Consider the following 15,176-nt stretch of genomic DNA (forward strand, 5'->3'; position numbering starts at 1 on the left):
GGAGAGGCCGAGCTCCCGAAGCATGTGAGCAGAAAAATGTTTGTACAGCCCTGAAGCTAAAGACAGCATGCCACACTCGCAGATCAACGTAGAACAGGATTTAATCTTCGGGGGATTAATAACACCCAACGTGTTGTTTGTCTGCAACACTGCAACTATTTGTTTCTATTGTTCATTTAAAACATAGCTTGATCATTGAAGAAGTACTGACAGGTGTCATTTAAGAGAAGAAATGTCATATTATAAATGTCAATAGTGAATACAGAATGATCAAGCTTAAACAATGAAAGAAATACTGCAAACAAATCAAAGAAGAATAATCTTTAAAAAAGCAACAAGCATAAGCCGAGGTCACCACGTGTCTCAGATATGTTTATATTGGATTTCTGTCTTCATGGGGTTCTTAATAGGGCTCATAAATTTGTGCAATACCTGTCATTCCAAGTATAAGTGCATGTACTACACTAAAAGTAGAGCCAAGGTGTGCTGGAGAATATTTCATCTGATAGGGGGTGAACTGGACTTATGGAGGAATCCAAAAAAGATTTCAACTTGGGCAGGACAAACACTCTAGGCAGAAAGCCCAAGAAGGGTCGAAACAGGTGACAGCGCCGAGCACTGCATCACCAATAAGCTAATAACCAACTAACTAACGAAGTCTAAAATCCCCAGTGTGTAATACATACTTAGATAGGTGCTGCTTAGATTTTTAGCAAAAAGAAAACAAAAAGTCGTACAACAGGTTTGGCAGCTTTTCTGTTTGTGCTGCTGTAAAAATTTGTATTTACATGTAATATTTATAGACATGGATAGATGTTTTGCATGACTTTTGAATTTTGAGTCTAAAAATTGATCTGTATACTTTTAATTTTATTTTTGGTCTTCTGTTTGAATTTTTCAACTTTCAAAGTACTTTTATTAATATTATCATTATCATTATGAGAAGAAGAAGAAGTATAATAATTTCAGTCTTTATTCTTTCTTTATTCAGATTCCCATGAGTTGTTACCGCAGCGATAACTATTCTTCCTGGGGTCCACAGATAAAAACAACACAACACATCCAACCATCGATCTACAGACAATCAACCGATAACTTAAAAACCACAATTACATCAATAAAATACAATAAAATACAATAACAAGTATTTCTTTTAACTTGTACAACAGTCACACAGCAACAAGAAAATGCTTAAAATAAGAAAATGTTACTTGCGACTTAAGATTTAAGCTAACATCATACCTACCCACAATCTTCACAGGTGAATAATCAGGTGTGCTTAAGAAGTGCTGCTTTTACTGCTTCTGAAAACCCAATTCCAGATATAAGTTTATGACATTATTTTTTAACTTGTAATATGAAGCAGCATTTGGAGGGGGTGATGGGGTGGATCAACGCTGAAAAACCTCTCGATCAACAGAGGTCACGAGGTCACACACTTGTCGCGGTGCCTGCTATGATTTGTCGGTTTGTGGCGCACTCTGGCGGCTAAAGCGGGGAGCACACCCTTCCTGGACTTCATTTACTCAGGTGAGCTAGTTAATGTTTCACCTGCATGCTGTGACGTCACTGGACCTTCAGGAAAAAGACACCGTGGACTCCGCGATCAGCCCGGCCTAAACGGTTCCTGACATTTTCAGGACAAAGCTGCAGCAAAAAGTCTCGAGTTAGGCTTTAAACTCAGTTTCGGCGCTTCGTGAAATCTCACGCTGTTGGTCCTCCGGGTTCAGACACGATGTCCGCCTCCGCTATCTTTGTGCTGGATCTGAAGGGAAAGGTAAGAGCAAAGCTCGAGCTAAGTTTAGACAACTGATAATTACTTATTCCTGCCACGCGCGCAGGAATAAGTAACAACCCAGCAACCAGTTTTGGTTGCTGGGTTGAATTTTTTTGGTGCTCTTTTAATTGTTAAACATTAAACGCGTTGTTAAAAATTTATAACAGACCGTGCGACACACTCTTTCTTATATTTCTTATTTTATTTTATTTACTTTTAGTTTTCTACTTCCGGATACATGGCAATGCAAATTAAGCTTTAAACAATGGAAGCGAAAGCGTGTTGCAGCACATGTAGCCTTCAGGTAGATAGTTTGTGTCACCGTCACGTTTATGTTTACACAGGAGCCTGCATGACTCTGGCATGACAGACAGAACATGTAACTTTACCCTCGAGTTAATGTTTCTCGTGGCTTCATGTTGCGTGTGCGATGCGGTGACATTACTATTTATCTACTCCAACCCAAGCTCAATCCATACATTCTTTTATTTATTTTTTCACCAGCAAGTTTCAAGGTTGGTTGGTTTTGCATGTGTCGTTTCCAAGGCCAGTCGACACTGAGATGGAGAGGGGATGTACCAAATATAGCTCTGTTTTTGGAGGGGTCTGGGTTCTGATTGGTTAAACAAATCATCATCAAAAACTTTTATTTACATTTTTATTCCCCTACACCTAAGGTTCCATCACCAGATAATAATATGTCCTTCTCATGTATGACCTGGGTGAATTAGACTGTTGTTATACATGTCATGACACAATCGGTCCCATCAACAACTAAAAGAAAAATATTTATGGATCCTAACTTTATACAGAGCTATCAAAAATACTATTCTCTTCGAGCTTTCCATTTTTTTTAATACTTTTAAAATGAAGGGGCAAAAAAAGGATGATTATTTCCATTTAGAGTAGATTAGCAACCACTTCAGAATTAGAATCGGAATACTTTACATAATTTCCTTAGAGAGTATTAAAGGACCAAGAAATAAGTAACTAGAAAAAAATTAAAAAAGAAAAGAAAAGCAGGAGCAACTGAAACAGGCTGCATGCTGGTGAATTTTTGTCTACTTTATAGCTAGAACTAATAATAATAATAATGATGATGATGATGATGATGATGATAATAATAGTCACATTGTAACTAATCATTGTAATTATTGTCTCAGCATCTGTTGTAAAGTGCTGCCATATTGGTGATTAAAAGCATTAATTTTCTGCTATTATTTTACTAATGACTGGTATTTTCTTATATTTAGTGGTTTTGTCTTTTGAAAATGCAGTTTGCCTGTTTGATTTTATTTATCTCATAATCTGATCATTAAAATTTCTTTTCCTGTCTGATCAGTTAAGGGAGGAATATGCAGGTGTCAGGGTTCAAAAGTTTCGACGATATGCTTTTCCCCAGGTGCTTACTTCCATGAAGAATCTTCAATATTTTTGGCTGCTTCCTTTGGAGTCTGCCACAGTGGATCATCTGCCTCTATCTCACCCTATCCAGTAGCATCCTCATCTGTCACACCAACCCTCACCATGTCTCCTTTTGCTACATCTATGAACCTTCTCTATTGTCTTCTTTCTGTCTGACAACTGCATATTGAACATCCTTTGCCCTCCAAACCATCTCAGCCTCACCTCTCTAACTTTGCTTCCAAAGTGCTCAGCTTGTCCTGTCCCTCTGATGTTCACATTTCTGCCCATCTTGGTTGTTTGTGTATTTTAACGTATATTAAATGTACATATCATTCCTAAACAGGAATGTGAACGCTGAGTAAGGCCATGTTCCAATTTCTTGTTTACTTTTATTCACACATCAGAATTTTTAGGTTTAAATGTCTAAATGAAGCCATGTTTAATTAAAGATGGATTAATTTGTGTAAATTTCTGGTAGATAAAGGCTTGGTTTGTTTTGTTTTTTTTAAAGGATATTTATGGATATTTTGGTGTTTTAACAGATTACATGTTTGTATGAGAAATATTATGAATAAGACTCGGAACCTTAAAAAAAGGTCGATGTCTGAGTCTTGTCTTAATGTCTGTGACAAATTTTTATCACTTTGTCCCACTATTAGGGACAAAATGATAATTAATCTGAGAAATTTTTAATTAAAGAGAAAGAAGAGTATTTCTTAAAAATAAAGACAATTTTAATATTTTTCCTCATCAGTGTTGTTTAAAATCTGTGAGCTTAGTTCTTTTTACTGAGAATCACAAGATCAGTTGTTATTATTGTGATTATATCCGATCATTCTCTAATTGCTTTTCCAGTTGAGGGTCTGTTTGAAACTCTGCTATTTTGATATCCATTGTCCTCCAATCATTTAACAGAATGACACTAGAAGCCATTCCATAAGTAGTAATTTCTATATTAACAGTTGTCTCGTAACCACGTGCTGGTATGCTTCCTTCTTCAGGTGCTGATTTGTCGGAACTACAAAGGTGATGTGGACATGTCAGAGATAGACCACTTCATGCCTTTGCTCATGCAGCATGAAGAGGAAGGTCTTCTCTGTCCCGTAATGTCACACGGCAACGTTCACTTCATGTGGATCAAACACAGCAACCTCTACCGTATCCCTGTCCTAAGTGTTTAATGACATCCTTTGCAGGCAATGACCGTTAGCAATCATATGAAAAGATGAGTCCTTGATTTTTACAGCAGTGTTTTTAACTTCATAACATTCCTTGACCTGATCTCGATACAGTTGTTGCTACAACAAACAAGAACTCCAACGCTTCCTTGGTGTATGCCTTTCTCTACAAACTAGTTGAGGTGAGTGATGCCTGGTGTGGTGAATAATGTAAATATTTCCTGTTGCCTGTGCATCCTGGTTCCAAAGAAATGGTTTTGTTGTTTTGGGACATCAGTGAAACATGACAGTCAAAGATGGCTGTAATCCAGAGTAAATTCTGGCAGTTACTCAAATCCTGTCCAGATAATGACGGTGTTTGCATGTCCGTACACAGGTGTTCACAGAGTACTTTAAAGAACTGGAAGAGGAGAGCATTCAGGATAATTTTGTGGTTGTCTATGAGCTGCTGGATGAACTTATGGACTTTGGATTCCCTCAGACTACTGACAGCAAGATACTACAAGAGTGAGAATCTTCAACATGCACGCGCACACACACACACACACACACACACACACACACACACACACACACACACACACACACACACACACACACATTTTTTAAATATATCTTTAAAAGCTAGTCTGGTGTTGCATGACAGCAAATCTTCACCTCTCTGCTGTAGGTACATTACTCAGGAAGGTGCCAAGCTTGAAGTAGCAAAGAGCAAGGTGCCGACAACTGTGACCAATGCTGTGTCCTGGAGGTCAGAGGGTATCAAGTACAAAAAGAACGAGGTCTTCATTGATGTCATCGAGTCCATCAATGTATTGGTAAGATGAAAGGAAGGATTCCTCAATCCATTGGACTTGCATACTAACTATTGGTTTGGTTATGTAACGACTACATTATTGATTCATTTCTGAAGTCTTGTTCAATTCAGTTCTATAGTTAGTCCTATAACTAAGTTAGTTTTAGGACTAACTGCTTATTTACATTTTTGTAAAGGGAGCACTTTAATTACACATTGGATCTGGATGAATGCAATATTCAAATTAAAAAAATCTTTGCTGACATACACATTTCAGGGGTGGATTCAAAGTCACCCCAAAAATTAAGGTTAAAGATTGAAATCACGGGCTGATATAGCTCCCACATTTTGGTACTGTGTCCAGTGGTATCTCCTCCCAGAACTCGAGTAGTCCATGAATTAGCTTTTGGACAGTCTGTAGTGCTGTCAGATGCTCTGATTGGGTTCAGGTCTGGCTTTGATATTCCAGGAAATCATGTCTCATGAGATGAGGCAATGTCCTGCACTACGAGTAACCCAGGGCCCACTGCACCAGTGTAAGGTCTCGCAGGGGGTCTGAGGATTTGGCCAAGTTTGTCCACACAAACAAGGAATTTGACTTGTTCACTTTACTCTTCTACATGCAAAAAAAGTTATGTTTTTTAAATAGGCAGTATATATAAAAAGCAAGAAAAAAAAACAAGTCTTAGAGAGTCTTAAAGTCTTAGAAACTATACAAACTGTAAGTGCAAAACGTAGTAGTGCATGTGACCTGAATTTCAACCTGGCACCTAGCAGCATTCAGCATGATGAAGTCTGTTTAGTCCTCCGAGGCTATGGTGTGTAACTGTTACTGATATGTGTAACTGATATTATACTGTGATGTACCCTTAAATTTTAGCAGTGTGTTAGTGAAGCCATTGATGTATTTTGTCAGTTTAAGTGACAAAATACTTTTTGTGACAAAGTCAAAATCCTTTATTTAAATCCGTTTCTTCTCCTTAATAATTGTTCAAATATTTGTCAAAATAACTCATTTTTAAATGATTTAATAATGTCATTTGTTTAGGTGAATGCTAATGGCAGTGTGATGAGCAGTGACATTGTGGGCAGCATCAAGCTAAAAACCATGCTGTCGGGGATGCCCGAACTGCGCCTGGGCCTCAATGATCGAGTGCTTTTTGGCCTCACTGGACGTACGTATGCGACCTCTGTGTACCCATTATCACTGTGTTACCCCAGTCTTAGAGGAAAAACAAGTTGGTGCTGTTTATTTGTACTTTAAGTACTCTGTGTTGATTTATGCTCAGGTGACAAAGGAAAGACGGTGATGATGGAGGACGTGAAGTTCCATCAGTGTGTCCGTCTCTCACGTTTTGAGAGCGATCGAACAATCTCCTTCATTCCTCCAGATGGGGAGTCTGAACTCATGTCCTACCGCATCAATACTCATGTATTGTCCAGCTCACTACTTTATACTCATATGAAATTCAGATATTTGTTGCATTTATTAATCTTTATGTTTTGTGCACTGTAGAAGTTGCTAATAGAATTACTTCCTTGTACTAGTTACATAAATAAATACATAAAAATGACTGAGAAATTCACATGATAAGGAAAAGAAACAGTGTAAAGACTTAAACAGAGTAAGTGAATGAAAGAAAGCAAACTTATGTGAGCGTTACAGCACTATACATTAACACGTGGATTAAATTAATATTTAAACAGAATTATTTGCATGTTAAGTAGATAAAATGTTAAACTTGTGTGTAACTAAACTCTACCTTTTGTCTTTTAAAGGTGAAGCCTTTGATATGGATCGAATCTGTCATAGAGAAATTTTCTCACAGTCGAGTGGAAATTATGGTTAAGGTACTCTACTCAATTATATTTGGGTTTTTTTTTAACCACAATTACATTTATATCTATGGTTTAACTGTTTAGCCCCAAACCTGCTAGAGACAAACTGTTAGAGCAAAAAGTGATTTCCATTGTTCCATTGTATTTATAGCCTGATTTTCACAGAAACAGTTGCTTCAAAGTGCTCCATATCGTAAGGTAAAGACCCTACAGTATTAGAAAAAAACAAACCAACAATCACACGACTTCCTGTTAACCATCAGTAACTAACTGTCTTTGTTCGGTTTCAAAAACCAATGACGTCCTTACGCTGCCTGTCCAGTGACGGGGCAGTCTCCCTTAAACAACAGGAAAAAGGTGACTTTCATAAGATATCCTACTATAACATTCCTGTATTTGCAGGCAAAGGGACAGTTTAAAAAGCAGTCGGTGGCAAATAACGTAGAAGTGAGGGTCCCTGTCCCCAGTGATGCAGACTCGCCAAAGTTCAAAACCAGCACAGGAAATGCCAAATATGTGCCTGAGAAGAACCTGGTTGTGTGGACCATCAAGTCTTTTCCTGTAAGAAATTCACAACATGTTGTAACTATTGCAGACTGGATTGCAGACTAAAGTTATGCTTTCTTGTGTCTTACACATTTTTACTGTGTGTGTCCATCCATGCAGGGAGGTAAAGAGTTTCTCATGAGAGCTCATTTTGGTTTGCCCAGCGTGGAGAATGAAGAGGCGGAGAGCAAACCTCCCATAACTGTGAAATTTGAAATCCCATACTTCACAGTCTCAGGAATACAGGTGTGTTGGTTTCCTTTAACATCAAAAAAACTAAGTAGAATGACTAAACTACAATCAAAGCATCTTTATGGAAAGTCTTGTATACTGTTTTTATTATTTATGCATTATAAAGTTCTAAGTGGTACCCGGGAAGCTTCCTATTCTGCTTATTATACTATGAATAAAGTTCAACACAGCCAGGCTTTCTTTGTCTTACTTGACTTAACAAAACCTAAAACCCCAGTTGGAGATAATGGGTATCATGTTGGCAGTTATCAGCTCTGTTAAGCCGGGCTTTCTGCCTCAACGTCTGTGCTCGCTCTTACAAAAAGGTGTGTTTCATGGGTCATGTGACTTTTCTTCCACACAAAATGACTACTATCCTACTCCAATCAGAGACGTTATCACAATCATACGATAATTACATGGCAATTACAAATCTAAATATAATAATAAAATGCAATATTGCAGGCAATTGTTAATCTAGCAATTACAGAGAAGGTTAAAATAAGCATTTAATTGATTTATCCGTAAGTTTCTTTTGCGATCCTCTTCATTTCTAAGGTGATGACTGGACATTAAACTGGATACATTTAGACTCTAAAGTATTAAATATTAAATGTAAATGGTTCCCCAGCAGAGAATCTATGACGCACTTAAAACATGCTGTAGATAAAAGATCGCACTTTCATCCGGTTTTAAGCAAAACCTCTGAACACGTGATTTAGCCAGGCATAAAGTGAGCCACTTTCCTGGCACAGAAGGCTCTTTAAGCTCAGCATAGCTCACTAACCCATTAATCTCACTTCGTAGTTCACCCCTTTGGTCCAGTATCAATTGGTGTAATGATTGTGGGAAGCTGGACTTTAACTACGCAAATGTGTCTTGCTGCTTTTTTCCACCAGGTGCGGTATATGAAGATTATAGAAAAAAGTGGGTACCAGGCTTTACCGTGGGTCCGCTACATAACACAAAGTGGAGGTATATTAGTAGTCTGTTGGACTTTGGTTCTACCAAGCAGGAAGTGACCTACCCAGATGCAATAACTGAGTCCAATTTTAACCTTTCTAACTCTCTTTATTTATTTTATTTTTTTAGATTACCAGCTGAGGACTAATGTGTAACACCTGTGGAGAAACTTGAATACATTTTCCTCACTTCAAGGACTTCCTAAGGAGCATAAATGATCACTTTAACTAGACTGAAAGAATGTCTTTAAATTTTCACCTGCTCTGTGTAACATTGATCCTTGTGTGTGTTGTTTTGTGTTTTTTAAATCCATGAGCAATTTGATTGTGATGTTCTATTGTGTGAGCACTGCAAATTATTTAATTATTAAATTAATAAAATGATTCACTTAGAACAGTTTGTAATCATTAACCTTGGTGTTAATGAAAAACGTTGTCTTTCTCTTGAGTTTAAAACACCACACAAGGTGGATTTTGCCATCGTATTGTAGTAAGGCTTTGTGCAATCACAGTCGCTAAATTCCGCCCAAAATTAAATGCTTACACCCGCCTTTTTCCACACTTGCCTCTGGAGAAATACACTCGAAGGTTAGAAATCTGAATGAACTGCCTTTGAAGACCTCAACGTATACGAATCGCCCGCTTTCTTAGCCGTGTGCGCCGATTGGTCAAATGCTCCTGTTACCACAGTGACAGCGTAGTAACAGAGTTGTAACTCCTCCCGATTTACCATATATGGAAGCGCAACACCCTCTTGGCGAGCTGCGATTGGCCAGCGTATGTTCTCCCCAATGTTTGTAAATTGTAGTCTGGAGACACCGCTGTATAGCGCTCAGCGCGCAAATGTATTTTGTAATGTTGATAAACGTATGTTGTTTTAATTACTTTTAAAAATTACTGGTTCGTGGAGACAGCGGGGTCGAAAATCTTGGCGACGCGTTGGATATTGTGGAAGTAAACCAGGTAGCTTGAATGCGCTTTCGTTTTGTTTTTTTAGCTCTCTTTTTAACGTTAGCTGTTAGCCGGGAGGCTAGTTGTTTGTGTCTTTCAGTTGACTTGCCTCTGGCGGTAGAGCTTATATTTGTGTTGTTCAGCAGTACGCTTTGTTAAAGCGGCCGGCAGAACTCCGAATAGTAAGCACGGAGTCATATAACATGGCGTCAGCGGGGAACTACGGCTTACGTTAGCCGGATGCTGTAGTAACGTTAGCTGTAGGCGACAATAACCTGCCAGCCTCAGTTTGGGTTTTTTTCTCCCTCTTATCGTGTTTGTTTTGCGTTCCTCGTAACTGTGGTACGTCTCTCTCCGAGCAGGCAGGAAGGCAGACTATAATGGTCCTTAGTCAGATGGATGCCGGCAAAGCTCTGACGGCGGCAGCAGCCAAAGGGAACACCAGCGAGGTGCAGAGGATCCTGGAGGAATGCAGAGTGCATCCTGATACTCCAAATGAGTTTAGCAGGACTGCCCTACAGGTGAGGATCAATTCAAGTGTTCACGTGAGATCTATAAACATATACAGAAGTATTAACAGCCCACATTTCATTTGGTGGACAAACATAGTTCGTCCTACGGTCTGAGAATAATCTCCTTCTCTTTTGTAACGATGGCCTGCGGAAAAATTACCAGCCGCTTCTCTCGAATATGCTTGTAGCGCCATGTTTTTAATGTTAGAATAAAGCGTGTCAATAAAGGTGTCTGTAAAGACAGTAAAATTATAAATTAGTTAAGTTAAAGCGAAAGCTTCTGCCCTCACAGCCCGTTTAGTTATATGGCCTGTATTTAGCGTTATAGTCATGTTATAAACAGCAGTGAATAGGAGTGATACCTCACACTGGAGTCCACCTAATATGTCCTCAACATTTATAGAGCGACCCCGAACAGGGATGTCGCCTGCAGTTATTGTGTTTATTATTTAATTCACTGTTCAAATTTAGTGAAAACAAAGTGTCCCTCAAAATTTCTCTAAACTCAGGGTGACGAAACTTTGAGTTTGAGATGTTTCATATGTAATAAAATATATTAAAAATCCCTCAAAATTTCAGAAGTGGAACTAAAAAGCTGTTTGATATTTATGCTTTATAACTGACTTCAAGTATTATTTAAGTGCAATAGTTAACATTAACTCATTTTCTTCTAAACCCCCCCCCAAACAAAAACAAAAAAAAAAAACAGAAACACTAGATGAATGCAACACACTGGTGTAAAATTTAATGTAGGGCTGCTGTATTGGCATGATTTGTTTTTCCTGCATAGATGTACTAAAGGCCTAACTCTTCCTACTTTGTTTGCTTGTGTTTATTACATTGAAAAAGAATCCGGCTTGATGCAAGACTGTTAAAAAAAAAACTCTCAGGGTTGCACACTGGTGTTGAATTTGAGAGTGCACCCTCCTCACCTCTCCTCTAATGTCTTCAACAGGTGATGATGATGGGGAACTCCAAGATTGCCAGCCTGTTGTTAGAAAAAGGAGCCAACCCCAACGTCCAGGACAGGCACGGGATAATGCCTGTCCACGACGCAGCTCGAACAGGCTTCCTTGACACCGTGGAGGTTCTGGTGGAGTACGGCGCCTCAGTAAACATCCCGGACAGGAGTGGCGCGCTTCCTATTCACATCGCCATCCGGGAAGGCCACCGGGATGTTGTGAAGTATTTGGCGCCACGGTCCAACCTTAAACACGCCAACGTCAGCGGTCAGACAGCGGTAGACGTGGCCCGAGCTTCAGGCGTGCCGGATATGATTGACTTGCTTTTTTCGCACATTCATAGTTAGCCTGAAAAGTGGGTGTATTTTGCCTAACCCTAACCTCACACTTTGTTTCGCTTCAGTCCTGGTAACTTGATTTTTGTTGCTGTGTAAAGGATTTTTCTTTTCTTTTGTTAACAGTGGCTCAGCATTATTATGTGACAGGACATATTGTCTTGGCAGCTTATTTTCAGTGGATGGGTGGCTATATACTGTAGACACCTCTTTTGCACAGTGCAATTTAGGCACCTTATATGAACATATACATATATATCTGTTTTCCCTATGAATTGGGAGTGCACATTTGTAGATAGTCCCCCCCCGCCCCCAGTGTTTTCTAATTATTTCCTTTGTGTAAGAATTGTAACAGTTGTATGTTGTTGTTTTTTTAATTTACAAAACTTGACATTGTGCACCCTGATTGCTTTGCATAGTTGTGTTTCTATTAATTAGATGTACTTAGAGTTTGAATTTACTCCTATTTATTGTTAAAATAGGATTGAATATTCCTCTTTGTAAATAGCAACCCTTATTGTGATTTGTTGAAATGTTATTTATATAAATACTTTTAAAATCTAAGTGAGATTATTCACTTCACTATTTGAAGAAGAAAGCACAAAATAAAGTGTTGAACTTGAAGTTTTGCTGTCTTTTCATTTTGATTTGGATTCTGTAATTGGCTAGTAAGAGCTACTGCTCTTCGGTTTCTGCTCACTGGGATCACTCAGGTCATCTCAGCTTTTTGTGTGTGTGGGTGTGTGTGAATTTAGGGTGTCATAACAAAAGGCTAAAAAGGAAGTGATTTACTTTTATTTTAATTTCTGAGCTTTAGTGGCCATTGGTCAGAACTGGCCTGGTGGGGTACAATCTGGACCACTGGATGCTGGGTAAATTGGTGAAAACTCCTACTCTGTAATTTTTAACAAAGAGCCATGCTGACCTGGTTCATTGAGTTTGATTGAAACATTTTTTTAATGATAGAAAGTTGAAAAACAGAAATTTTGCTGTAAGTAAATTTATTTTTTGTTCTTATGGTAGATTTATTTCAGGTTTAATGTTTTAAGGAAGTACTTATTTACACTTAGTTTTTTTTAAAATAGGTTACGGTGCAATGATTTTACTGTTAAAATGAGATTGAACTGCATGTGACCTATAAGTTTGACACTCCTGATGTAGAGAACGAAGGGGGATGGGGTGAGTAAATTATCACGGTTGCAAGAGGATTAAAATGAATATTTTTACTTTTGTTCAGTAAAATAGGAATAAAAAAAACACTTGGAAGTGGACTGGCATTTACATAGTGCATTTCCCACACCAAATGCTTTACACTATAAAGACACATTTATCAGCATATTCATATCAAACGTTTATTCTACCCACTATCGGGGCGATTGTGGCTCAAGAGTTGGGTGCTCGTCTTGTAATCGGAAGGTTGCCGGTCGGTCGCTGTGTCCTTGGGCAAGACACTTCACCTACCGCCTACTGGTGATGGCCAGAGGGGCCGATGGCACAATATGGCAGCCTCGCTTCTGTCAGTCTGCCCCAGGGCAGCTGTGGCTACAACTGTAGCTTACCTTCACCAGTGTATGAATGTGAGAGTGAATGAATAGTGGTATTGTAAAGCGCTTTGAGGGGTCCTGAAAAGCGCTATATAAAATGCAATCCATTCTTATTATTTATTATCTATTGCACATCCACATGAACGTAAAATCAACAGTTATAATCACCAAGATATGTGTGTTTTCGGACTGTAGAAGAAAACTGGAGCGCCGGGGGAAAACCCACACAGGCACAGAAAAAACATGCAAACTACGCATCAGGCCTCAGGAAGGTTCACGTGCAGAAGTTTGTTTGTTTTTTCTCCTGTGAGCCAAAACTGCTAACCGCTGCATCACCACACCACCTACTTATCGCTGGAACATAAGAGTCCACAGATAATCTTTTCTTCACTATCTCAAAATTCCCGGCTCTGTCCGTGACTCCCGATGCTTCTCATGTTTTTAAAAATCCTCCAAAAACCCCCAAAACAAAATAGATTAACACAACTGAAAGAGGAATTTAATCAATCATTGTGTGCTTTTCTTTGCATCTTTTCATGCAGTCTTAACCGCTCAGACGTCCTTATGGTGATCCACCAAGGACATTTGCAATAACTCCACACTGGAATGTACAGCGCAGTGAAAAGTCTCACAAAGGTCACAAAGATAGCTGAACTGAAGTAGAAATGAATGAGAGCCCTGTTTTGTTGGAGCTTGTAGGTAACAGTGGCACAGTTTGCTGATGTTTGTGCTCGGGGCTCTCGTGGTACAATGGGCATTTTGTTTGCTTGTGTGCTGCTGGCCAACTTTACTTGCCAAGAAAGGAGATACAGTTGAACTTCTGCGCTCACAGCTCACTATGCAGACATCTATGATGTCACAGAACGATCACATAAATCAAAATTTTTTCAATAGAAAACACACAAATTTCCATTTGAATGAAATAAAAAACAAACCAAGTGCTGTGCTTTAGAACAGCTGATAATATCTGCCTACTTTTAAATGCTGATCTTTTCATCTTCAAGGAATATTTTAACATTAAATGAATGTGATGTTTATTCAGCAGCGCTAATCCAGACTCAGACTCTGATGTTTGAGTAAAGTCTACTGGAGCAATTCTGCTCAAAATGCTGTCTTTCACCACCCATATTTTCCCAGATAGTTTAGCAACTTTCCGCTCAGAGGTCTGCTTCGTCACCACGCCCTTAAATTGTGTAATAGATATTTAAGTATATTTTCTCACCCTAACATATAAATCAGTTACAAAACCAGGATGGTTAAATATACAGCCCAGCCACTAGGTAGAGCTCAGCAACTTCACTGACTGGGTGGGTGGCTGTTACATTCAAGCACTTCCTGAATGTGGCTGGGTTAATCCACAGATTGGGAGAAATATGCAGGTTTACAAGCAGCAGTAACAATAGTGGGAGTAAACAAGAAAACCCTGAATCAGCGTACTGGTGCAGTCACACGCAGATGTGTGTAAATTAAGATGACACAAGGAAAACTATCCAAATGTCTGACCGAACTAACGTAATAACTAAGATTTCACACTTCTTGTTTTTCTATTTTGCTTGGATTAAAGTGTATTTATTGTTAATACTTGTGTCTTTTTATATTATATTTATATGTCTGTTAATATCTATTTATATCTAAATACATGCACAGTGGATGCATCGGGGTAAGTATCTTGCCAAAGGATATTTGGTATGCAGACTGGAGCAGATGGGGATCGGTCTCTGTTTCTACACTTCATTTCATGCAGTTGTATGTATACTCAATTTTCCTCTGGGATTAATAAAGTTTCTCTGATTTTGATTAAAGAGCGGAGAGGAGCAGTGAGGGGTGACAGACATTAGGGGTGACACAGCTTCACGGATTCATAAACCACTTCTCCACAAATGCCCTTCACTAAAGGTGGGCAGATCAATCCAAATTTCAACAGTATCAATACCAACACTGGTATTTTTATCGGATCGATATTTGCGATTTGCCCACTGAATTGTTTTAAATCAATATACCTCAAACATGCACTATGAAAAATGAATCTTTTTTGTGCTGACTGTCGTGTTTTACTTGGGTTTTACTTGGTATTGAATCGATACCAAACGACTGCCCCTGACCTCTGTTACAGCTGTGGTGATTATGTTGCCAAGA

General features: G+C 38.8%; 2 protein-coding genes across 3 annotated transcripts; both read left to right on the forward strand.

Moving 5' to 3' along the window:
• Positions 1-1,571: 1,571 nt before the first annotated feature.
• ap1m2 (adaptor related protein complex 1 subunit mu 2) lies at positions 1,572-8,979 on the forward strand. The gene is made up of 12 exons (XM_085410117.1): positions 1,572-1,777; positions 4,186-4,342; positions 4,477-4,544; positions 4,739-4,869; positions 5,033-5,180; positions 6,207-6,333; positions 6,448-6,590; positions 6,938-7,009; positions 7,400-7,558; positions 7,664-7,789; positions 8,674-8,749; positions 8,867-8,979. The coding sequence occupies exons 1-12, from the start codon at positions 1,736-1,738 to the stop codon at positions 8,890-8,892; spliced, it is 1,275 nt and encodes a 424-aa protein (XP_085266243.1). The 5' UTR covers positions 1,572-1,735; the 3' UTR covers positions 8,893-8,979.
• A 433-nt stretch (positions 8,980-9,412) lies between these two features.
• cdkn2d (cyclin-dependent kinase inhibitor 2D (p19, inhibits CDK4)) lies at positions 9,413-12,112 on the forward strand. 2 transcript variants are annotated; one of them, XM_085410118.1, is made up of 3 exons: positions 9,413-9,699; positions 10,050-10,208; positions 11,155-12,112. In XM_085410118.1, exons 2-3 carry the CDS (start codon positions 10,068-10,070, stop codon positions 11,506-11,508), a joined length of 495 nt encoding a protein of 164 aa, XP_085266244.1. In that variant the 5' UTR covers positions 9,413-9,699; positions 10,050-10,067; the 3' UTR covers positions 11,509-12,112. The 2 variants fall into 2 exon arrangements, with proteins under 2 accessions (XP_085266244.1, XP_085266245.1); XM_085410119.1 differs by lacking the exon at positions 9,413-9,699 and having other exon boundaries at positions 9,711-10,208.
• The last annotated feature ends 3,064 nt before the right edge of the window (positions 12,113-15,176 follow it).

This window comes from Rhamphochromis longiceps, linkage group LG6, assembly GCF_057381845.1.
Source record: "Rhamphochromis longiceps isolate RC_006_pf linkage group LG6, R_longiceps_female_GT1.1, whole genome shotgun sequence".
In the NCBI taxonomy this organism is placed as follows: domain Eukaryota; kingdom Metazoa; phylum Chordata; class Actinopteri; order Cichliformes; family Cichlidae; genus Rhamphochromis; species Rhamphochromis longiceps.